Here is a 10,691-nt window from a genome sequence, read left to right on the forward strand (position 1 = left end):
CTGTGGTGTGCTCCCCAGTGGCTTGAGACCCTGTGCCTCTCCATGCCTTGAAGACCTTGTTTCCTGATGGGTTATGTTTTCCCTTCCTACAACTTGCCTCTCTGAGCCATGTTCCGATTTCCCTGCTGGCTCGTTTGTTTCTTTGGGCTGCCTGCCGTGTTTGGTGGTTTTTGTGGGGGCTCTGACAGATGCCAGGAGGTGAAGGAAGACATCTGAATGGGCTTTGTCATTGGACAAGTTGACTCAGTGATGGATGAGCCTTCTCCCCTGGGAATTTTGGGGCAGGAGAAGTCCAACTGATAAGTTTTTCCAGGATTGAGTAACCCAGGAACAGTGCCAACAGCATCTTACCTCTTTTGTGGCACTGTGTATTCAATCTGAAGGAAATTCTCAGCTGCAGCTCTACATCGTGCTAGAAATTCAGCTAGATCCTTGACAAACTTAACTATGTGCACTAGGAATTCTTTTAGAAACAATATTTGAGGAGAGGGGTGAGAGGAAGGAAGAGAGGGTCTTAAAAAAAAATCCTTCCAAAATATTTTCTTTCTTCCAAGTATTGAAAAGGCACAATATAACCCTTTCTTCTTCCAAATGATCTCATTGCTATTTATTGATGGGAAATACTAAATGTTTATTTATTTTTTTTTAAAGGAGCTTCTTCGATCCTGATGATTCATGTCCATACCGTTTTCCTCCCAACGCCAGAGATTCTGAAACAAAGCTTCAGGCCAGTGATACTCCGGTGTTAAAACAATTCCTGCCCTGAAGGAAGGTATGCAACGCTCTCTTGTCCCTTTCACAGACGTCCTTGAGCCCTCCAGACGGATGTGAGCGAGTTTTTTAGTCCCCATGCAAAACAACCATCTAAACATAACAGATGACATCAGCGTGGGCTTTTCAATTCCTGGATGGCAGCAGCGTGTTAATCCAGCCTTCATCCTGGATTTCATAAACTAAAACAAGAGAGCCTGGCAGGAGCACAGCGCTGCTGCTGGGTTGAGGAAATTGATGACGGGGAAGCATGCGGGCAACCCAGTGTATAAAACACATAAACGTGTAGGCAGAGGCTCAGCTACCACTTTGGACGGCTGCTTCCCACCAGCAAAGACCACGCCGAGCCTAAGCCCCTGGGAAACATGAGGAACCTCTTGCTGCTGGCCACGCTCCTGGTACCTGCGCACCAGGCGACGGCCTGGAGCACCAAGTACGCAGTGGATTGTCCGGATCGCTGTGACAGCAGCCAGTGCAAAATCAGCCTGCGCTGTAAGAGGACGGTGCTGGACGACTGTGGCTGCTGCCGCGTGTGCGCTGCGGGGCTGGGAGAAACCTGCTACCGCACGGTCTCGGGCATGGACGGCGTGAAGTGTGGCCCCGGGCTGAGATGTCAGTTTTACAGTGAGGAGGATGATTTTGGTGACGAGTTTGGTATCTGCAAAGGTAAAGAGTAACCCCTTGCTTCCCTCCTGCCTAGGACGCTCTGAGGGCTTTTGTTCTGACTGGGAAGTGAGGAGCTCTCCTAGTAGAGGGAGCGGGGAGAGCAGGCCCTGAGGATAGGGCCCCACACAGGTGCTGTCATAGGGAGCCAGAGAAGGATGACTGCCAATAGCAGCCCAGGCCCGTGCGCATGTGGCAGGCACAGAGGGACAGGCAGCATTTTGCACATTATCTTTCTGAGAGCTGGAAAAAAAAAAAAGCTGCAAGGGAAGTTTGTGTTGCCTTGTTATCTGGAGCACTTGACAGGTGATCTGTTAGGGTTGTTTAGGTGCTCTCTCACGCAGGGCAGTGATTACAGAGGTCTGTGCTAGCTAGATAACCTCTGAGAGTGGTTTCTAGCACAGGGCTTTAGTGATGCTTTGATCTTGAAAGGGTCCAGGGGATGGGGGGTTCAGTCAAGATCAACTCTTTTTTGAAGAACACTAATGCACTTTGTAACATCGGGTGGGCTTAAGTCATCTAAATAAATGACTCACAGCTACTTGGAAGAAGGTACCGTGAAGTAGAAAACAAATCTCAGTCCATTTTAAAAAGATTTTTGCTCATCCAGAAAAATAGCAGCTGGTGTAAGACAAGCAAAAATAACAGTAAAAAAAAAAATTGGAAGTCTGTAAAGAATGAGGTTGGCAGTCGTTATGGACTTAAAAACTTCATTTGGTTGAAATTATAGCTAAACAATGTAGTTAAGCATTTGTAGAATTTATTTAAAGTGCAGTGATTATAGCTGAAGAGGTTTAACATTTAAAAAATTTTAACATTCAAAATAAAAAAATAGTGATTTAAAATACTCTAATTGGGTACCTCATGATCTGATCATATAAGACTGTTAACTAGGATGGAACAAACACACTATCACCTCATTCATCAGTTTCATAATAAAGGATGGGAAATTTCTAAACAGTTCTACTTTATGTATTTAATACAATGCTTTTAATGAAAAATACTCATCTAGCATTGAGTTTTTCTATTAGTTACCCAATCTGTTAGACACATAATTTATAAGTCAATCACCTTTTAGTCTACTAAAGGTTTAAGCCTACCAAAGGTTAGGAAATAAATGCTTGAACTATGGGAAAATTTTCTTTATGGTTTTGTTTATTTTTGTTATCATTAATAAAAGTCAGAACATCAAGGAAACATCTATTCTGAACATTAATTAACACACATTTCTTTCAACTAAGTAGGATCCCCCCCCCCCGTAAATAATGGGACTTATTAGTCAAGAAAACAGTACTAAGGAAATCAGGGAGGAAGTGGTTAACACAATATACTTATGATATAGCGAGTCTATGTAGTGGATTGCTTTTTTCCTTGGCATGAAAATTGCTTCTGTAATGTGATTCTACGTGTGCAATCACATATAGGCAAAGAAAAAGCTGAAAGGCATTTCTAATATCTACTAAATGAGGCTATAATGAGGTATATTTTTAAAATATTTAAGATTGCTCTCTTTGGCATTCTTTAGATTGCAAGTCAGTCGACTTTCAAAATATTTTTCTGCCTTCTGCAGACATGAGTCTGTGAACTTCAATAATTCTAGATAGAGATGCTACATTTTGCTACAGGAAAACTTTCTTCTCTAGCTTTTTTTAACAGAACACTCATATACTACATGAAGAATACTCATATACTGTATGCCTCAGCAGCATAGCCAGATATTTTCTAAATATTTAGATGTTGGCATTGTGTTGCCCAGATAACAATCAGCTAACCAATATGTATTTATTAAACACCCACTATCTTTGCCCAGCAATATCCAGTACATTGGGAATATAACAGAAGTATATCTGAGAGTTTGGCTTAAGTTTTAGGTTTCAATATCACCAAAAGCTTATCCCAATCCTGCAGGCTTTTCTGCAAGGGCTTTTTCAAGATCCCTGTTACGGATCTTGAAAGAATGTGACTATTCTTCTCCAGCAGAGACTAATGCTTCAAACCAGGCTCCTCTGCAAAATGAAGGAAACTGAAAAGAGTAATCTTAAATTTCCATTAAAGTATGTATATTTCGGCGTGGCAGACCTCTCCTGACCCACCCGCTGCTCCCTTCAGCAGTGAACTTAGTCAGTTCTGCCGGTTCTGCTCCCCACTCTATCTCTGGTGAATCCTTTCACTGCCCCTGCACCTCTGGCCTGTACCCCAGCTCTGTATGCATAAATAAATCTTTAAAAAATGTATATTTCATTAGTATCTATCTTGATCATTCTATCAAGTACTAGTTGTTAATGACATTTATATCTTTATATGTGAGTATTTATAGACTATTCTATACCAAGAGAGTAATTATTCTACAATTTATAATGCACTTGGCTCTTAAAGACAGGCTAATCTATTGCAGTACTGTTTACATCACAACTCCCATTCACTTTTAATAAAGGAGTCTGTCCTCTTTTTCTCAATGTAGGATGTTTTAGTCAGAGCATGAAAACATTGACTTCTAAAAGCTTCTAGATTTTGGCAGGTAAATAAATTCTCAACTTTGTTTATTAGCATACTACTTAACATTGCAGAGGGTTTTACTAGTGAATCCTCTCAGCATCTGGAGGAGTTAGGCAAATTGTACAGCCATTGTGACAGATAAGGAAGATGGTAAGAGTTGGAGCAGGTTGAAGGTTGATTGTTACATGGAGAGCTGGGGTGACACCTATCTTAGCCCCTACTCCTTTAGAGCACTTTCCATATATTTAATAGAGAATTGTCTGGAATACAATGGATTCAAAGGCAGCATCTCATCTTTTAAACCCCCAAGTTGCTGTTCAACTGTGAATCTTCACTGGGCTGTCCCAGAGGTAATCTAGGAGAATCTGTCTATTAGCAGCTAAGCAGAAAATAAATAGAACTAAAACTGCTTGAAGGATATTGATTATGTCTTCAAATAAATTTCATAGCAGCACGCTACAACTGAGGCATCCATAATCTGGTTTTAGTGTGCGATTTGACCTTCTGACTCATGTTTTGAATTTCGAAAGCCTGGGGTTTTTGAAAAGTGGGTTTTATCCTATATTCTAGGTTCGTGAGGTTTACTCCTTTGGGAGAGTGCGTGGGGCTGTGGGGGTGGAGGTTCACATACAGCAAGCTGTGCCCCCTCTAAACTTTCCTTTGGCCCTCAGACTGTCCCTACGGGACCTTCGGGATGGAATGCAAAGAGACCTGCAACTGTCAGTCAGGCATATGTGACAGGGTGACAGGCAGATGTCTGAAATTTCCCTTCTTCCAGTATCCAGTAACCAAGACTTCCAACAGATTTGTACCTCACACAGGTAAGAACTGACCCTGGCATAAACATAGGAACAATAGTCTCATCTTCAGCATGAATAACTTGAAAAAAATGTTGATGAACAGAAAAAGGTGTTGATTTGACTCATTATTTTACTCAGGGGGAAGGCAGATGTTGTTGAGCTAGGTTACTGTTGCTATTTTTAACAAAGAGCTCAATAACTTTGAGGATTATATAATTTCTCAGAGAGGTTACACAGTTATTATGGAGGATAAATATAACTGATTACCACAAAGGCTGTAATAAAAAATAACCAACAAATATACAAAAAGTTCTTTAAATTCTTCAGTGATTTTTTTATGCAGTTTTCTCCCCATTTCACATAGAAAAAGTACTCTAGATAAAGCTTAAGAACCAAGATAGAAACAATATATACGGCTTCTTTTATCATTTTTAAAAATCAAATGGAAGCATTTAAATGTAATAATTCCAAGCATGTGTTTTTATGACTTTTGGAGAGGGTAAGAGATAGTATAGATGCATGAAATTTAAGAATTCTCTCTAAAGCTTTGAATGAAAATTGGAGTACATGCTGTTTGTTAATGCCTGCCTTTCTTTTATAGGTTATAAAACGAGAAATGTAAGCTTATAAACTGGTGTTATGTACACATTTGGTTATCTTGTTAAATAAATATCTGGTGTAGGTTTCATTATATGGAAAGTAATTCATTTAAAATAACATGTAGCCACTGCTTATGTCAACACATGATATACTCTCCATCCCTCTTAGATATATAAACAGTTGACAATCCAGATTTTCCATTTAGTTTCTTTTTTTATGGTTCTTCGTACTTCAAATTAATTAAGATTTGAAATATTTGCCACATGTGCTTATTCCCAGTTATATCTCCTTTCACCTGGGTACAATTAAGTACATTATGATAAAGAACAAATACTGTGCATTTAAATGATATACTATTGTTGTGTGGTATCCCTTAAGCATTAATTTAAAATGGAGATCTTATTCTAAAAACCTATTAGGTGAATATCTTTGTGAATATTTGATATAAAAACTGACATTATTAATGTTTTAAATATTTCTTATTTATACCTATAGGAGAGTACAGTATAGTTTTAAGCTCTGAAAGTAATTTTTACTGAAATGCACATAGTAAAAAATTAAATATTTTAAAATGAACCTCTCAGTGGTATTTTGCACATTTAGAATACTGGCATAGCCACCAGCTCTGCCTACTCCAGGACATCTTCCTTAACCCCAAATAAAACCCCAATACCCATTAAACAGTTACCCCAGCTTGTGGCAAGTACCAGCCTGCTTCCTGAGACATAGAGTTTTTGAATGATTTGATTGGTTTTGTACAGGTTTGAAACCTATTGTCTCCTTTCAGCTGGCTGCCTCAAAGGCCGCTTCTTATGTCTTGCTTTGCTTTCCGAAAAACATTGGCTGAAGAGTAGTTAAAGGAATAATTTGCACATCCCTCTTTACTCCTTTAGTTGCATGTCAACCTTTCCCACTCAGAGAGAAGTGAGTCCCTTGTGACTGTTGGTATTTGAGATGGAATGTCCTGGAGCCCAGATGCTCCCTAGGATAATCTTCAAGGACAGGGGGCTTCTTGTTGCCCAGCCCACATCGCTCCTGCTGTGCTCTCAGCCGCACAGCACCTTCTCCTTGGATCTCTCTTTTGCTTTTGGATTCTGCAAGCATCTTGACTGCTATATAAATGCACTTAAAACAGCTGTTTTGCTGGGTGGAAGTTACAGTTTATCCAAAAAAAAAAAAAAATCCTATCCCAGTATTAGGTATCAAGGTTCTTATTATAAATTTATGGAAAAGACATTTTCTGACCTTAACCATTTTGTTGGCCTATGGTGAATTAAAAAATGCTTAATAGTATAATCTTGATAAATCTTGGTCAGGTTCAGGGTGGAGAGCAGAATATCCTAACCGCCTTGTGGAAGGACTCCCCAGAAGCCCCTATACAAGGCTTTCTGGGGTTCACGAGTCACAAGTTATAGGAAGGGAACTGGGGTCTTGGTTGCATCATGGGCATCACATGACCCCTGCACATCTGTCTGGGACTGACCTTAGCAGATCAAATGGTTTCGAGTTTATCAGCACAGGGACTTGTGGGGGTCCCGCCCACAGCCTGATTACATGAGGTATTCTCTTCTTCTGAACAGTTGGGCACTACACTCTTGGCATGTGGACTGCCTATCTCCATTTTCCACACCTTTGGTAGTGGTAGCTTTCTAGGACTGGGAATTTACAAGCAACTTTTTGGGAGAGGTAAGCTATGGAATAGTTCATTAACTTACATGCTTTTATCTGCCAGGCTATCCTAATGTCATAGCATTCCCTTTAGAAGGTGCACCACAGAAGCAAACATACCTCACTACTCTTAGAAAATTCTAAGCATTACAACTTTCCTCTTATTTAGAGCCAGAATACATTTATAAAACTCTGCTCTTGTTTTTCCTCCTGCCCTCTGGGGCCACACCAATAAGCTAATCACTTATGCTAGAGAGTATAAAATTCATGCTTAGCGATCTGGTACATTTGTTCATCGCGTAAGTATTTACCAAGTACTTAGGATGTTTTTAGCACTATTGTGACCATGAAGAAAACAGAGTCCCCGACTTCACAAAGCTGATATTCTAGTGGTGGAGTAATATGGGAAAAAGTGCAAAAGATAAATGTATATCTAAGATAATATCAGGTGAAAGGTTTATGAAGAGAATTAATTAAGACGATGCTATCTTAGATGGGAGATGGTCATGGATGAATCAGTGAATAGTACTAGCACAGTATCTTTGAATCTACCAAAGATTCACTGTAGATTTTACTAGCACAAAAACAAGGTACAATTGCACTTTATCTTTGGACTCTAAAAATCTGGACATGATTTCTGTTCCTTCTAATTTCAGAGCATGACATGGCATCTGGAGATGGCAACGCCGTGAGAGAAGAACACATGAAAGAGAAGACATCTCGTTCTCCTGTAACAAAATGGTTGACTCCTCGCTGATCCTGCATGGGATTTCCAAAAGAAGGCTCTGTTTTCATGATCATTCAATGCAGCCAGTATTTTAGGAACAGTCTAGATGATTGCATATGGACTTGTAATTTTTGGACACCAAGTATGAGTCAGGTACAGGAAAAAATAAAGGCTACTAACGATCCATAAAATTCCATATGACTCCACACTTTTAGAATCTTGTTTGTTAAATATTTGAATGCATATAAATTTGTTAAACATGTCTTAATAGCAATTTTGAGGAGATAAACATGAAATTTAGACAAATTAGACATGGAAGTAGGTCAATCAAAGAGGAAGCTAGCCAAAGTAATAAAGCACAGTGAGTCCATGGTTCTGGGCTCAGATGTACTTTAATGTTAGAAATACAGGATGGAGGAAAAGTTAGGAGCAAGTAAAGGTGGGATAGGTGTGGGGAGTGTAATATTTAGTTCTTCCTTGTGCTAGCTTCAAGAGAATTTAATTGTGTTTTATCTTTACTGTGTGAAAAGTCAAAACAAAACAATCCCCAAAGGAAGTGGGGTGTTTGAAGCTCATGGGAGTTTGAGTAGCAAACTTGAATGGGCAGGTTTGAAAGGGCTGCTAATGTAGTTCCCAGGTTACCTGTGATGGAAGGATAGTTCTGGGACAGGGGGCAAATATACACTTCCATACATGGTTTTAAAAACATTCCATTTCAAAGAGAATTGGTTAAGTATTTTGCCCACTTGGGGGAGGTGTGAAGCTAAATATTTATATATTTTTGTAAACAAATATGTTAGTACGAATCATCCTCCATACCCATATTTATCACCTTCAGAGACATGAGTATCGTGTTGTTTAAAATGTTAGAATAAAGTTGTAACTAAACCCAAGGCATAGTAAATTTATGACTAATAATAATAGTATTATCAACAGTAACGAGCGTTAGAGAAGCCTAGAAAAACTTAGTCACATGAATTTTAAAAATACCAATAAATAAACAATAGAGGGATTTACTAAAAGTAAGTACCATGACTTAGATGAACTTTAAATTTAAAGTATAAAATACTGTTTTAGGAAATTTGGAAAAGAAGAGTCAATTTTCAGAAGGAAATATCAACTTTAAAGTATATTCATTTTTCACATTTTTCCTTTTAACTTGGTTGCTAAGTGGGATTAAGATTATACTTGGGAGGATCTTAGCACAAATAGGACAGTTGTAGTAGTTTTTGTAGGAAGTATTTTATTTGGAATGAAGAATTATTTAAGAGCTATTTCACTATTTACCTATATTTTATTCTTGAAGTTGCCAGCAGAGTTGTGAATCTGTATGTGGGAGGATCTTTGAATGTAAGCTAAATAAGCTGAAAGGACAAGTTTATTATTGTTCAATAAAAAAACAAAAAACAAACCCAGTTGCTCTGAGTCTATTTCTGACTTAAAAGGTATTAAATCAATTCTTTTAATGAATAAGAACTTTTATGCATATTAAAGGATATGTTCCTCAAATTAATTTTCTGCTACCAGTAAGTATCTTCTGTTAAACCAGGAAGGCAGGATATTTATTTCTTTGGCTCACATTTTTTGCCTACTGTGCCTTAGGATTTCCTAACTGTATCGCCCTGCTCTACAGGCATAACAAGTTCAATACTGGTCACTGTCATCAGAATGTAGCTGTAGGCCTAAATTTGAAATTGCATCTTAACTTTCACATAGCATCAAGATACTAAACATTGAACATATTTTATTCTTTTGTTAGTTTTCTGTTCTTCTGAACTCCTTAGGAATAAAGGGTCCACTGACAGGATTCAACACTACATAGATATTTAGAGGGAGATTGATGATCACTTTTTACCTGCTGGTAAACACTAGTCATTAAATTAAGGCCAGACTTTATAAAGTGGTGTATACTACGGAGTGGTTTTCAAACTTTAGTATGCATTATTGGCCTTGCTATAACACAAATTATTGATTCAGTATATCTGAGGTGAGGCCCAAGGATTTTCTGTCTTAGCAAGCTCCCAGGTAATATAAATATTGCTGGTCCACAGACCACACTTTGAGAATCAGGATGTAGGGCAATCTAGACTTTCCTGGAAGGGAGATAAAACCAATCGTTGACCTTCTAAAGGAATGTATTGCAGCATTTCTTAGCCAGTTGGTTCATTTAATTTTTTATTTGAAGATATTTAACTGAGACGGCTGAAATGTCAGAGAAAGTTTAAGCTAAAGTATGGGGACATGTCAGGACAAGTAGAAAACCATTAAAAGGATGGAGATGGGAGAACCAAAGACTTAGAGGTAATCAAGGAGCCTCTGGTTTCATAGAGTGACTCTCAAGAAGGGTAACCAGGATTTCAACACTCTACCTTGAGAGCAGTCATTTAAAAAAAAGTGATGCCTTTACCAGGTTTCCCTAAAATATTCACCCTAGTGTCCACAGAAACATTTTTTTGCTTTTAAAAGTATTGCCAGCTTACTGATCTATAGCACATTTAAGTTAAGTAACAATGATAACTGTCACAACAGGTTTGGGAACAAATGCGACAGAGACTTGGTATTTTTGAATTTCACCTGGTGGAAATGCAAGGGTGGCGGCTCCACAAACTGCATTGTACCTCACAATATCAGGAGTCAAATGTCATTGGGGAAATGGAGATGCATACTGATATCAGTGGGGTGATTGATGGCTGTTGATAAAGAACATTTGACTGTATAGCAAGTAGAAAAAAATGTTACACGGCCACTCAATCTAATTTCTGTGAAAATTATATACATGCATACAAATCAAGACACTAACAGTGATGTGATCTAATCTTTATATTTTTGTTTTCTAAAAGTTTAGTAGTTAATTTCATAAGGGGGGAAATGTTCTCCATTTTTTAAATTGTAGCAAATTAAGCAGATGAAATCAAATTAGTGATTTATTCCATAAATGGTGACTTTGCGTGATGTTTTATTTTGGT

General features: G+C 38.4%; 1 protein-coding gene across 1 annotated transcript; it reads left to right on the top strand.

The window, feature by feature from the left end:
• Positions 1-989: 989 nt before the first annotated feature.
• ESM1 (endothelial cell-specific molecule 1) lies at positions 990-9,106 on the top strand. The gene is made up of 3 exons (XM_004678323.2): positions 990-1,437; positions 4,602-4,751; positions 7,655-9,106. Exons 1-3 carry the CDS (start codon positions 1,137-1,139, stop codon positions 7,753-7,755), a joined length of 552 nt encoding a protein of 183 aa, XP_004678380.1. The 5' UTR covers positions 990-1,136; the 3' UTR covers positions 7,756-9,106.
• Positions 9,107-10,691: the final 1,585 nt, after the last annotated feature.

The sequence above is a fragment of the Condylura cristata genome, unplaced genomic scaffold, assembly GCF_000260355.1.
Source record: "Condylura cristata isolate star-nosed mole 26May11 unplaced genomic scaffold, ConCri1.0 scaffold00007, whole genome shotgun sequence".
Taxonomy (NCBI): Eukaryota; Metazoa; Chordata; class Mammalia; order Eulipotyphla; family Talpidae; genus Condylura; species Condylura cristata.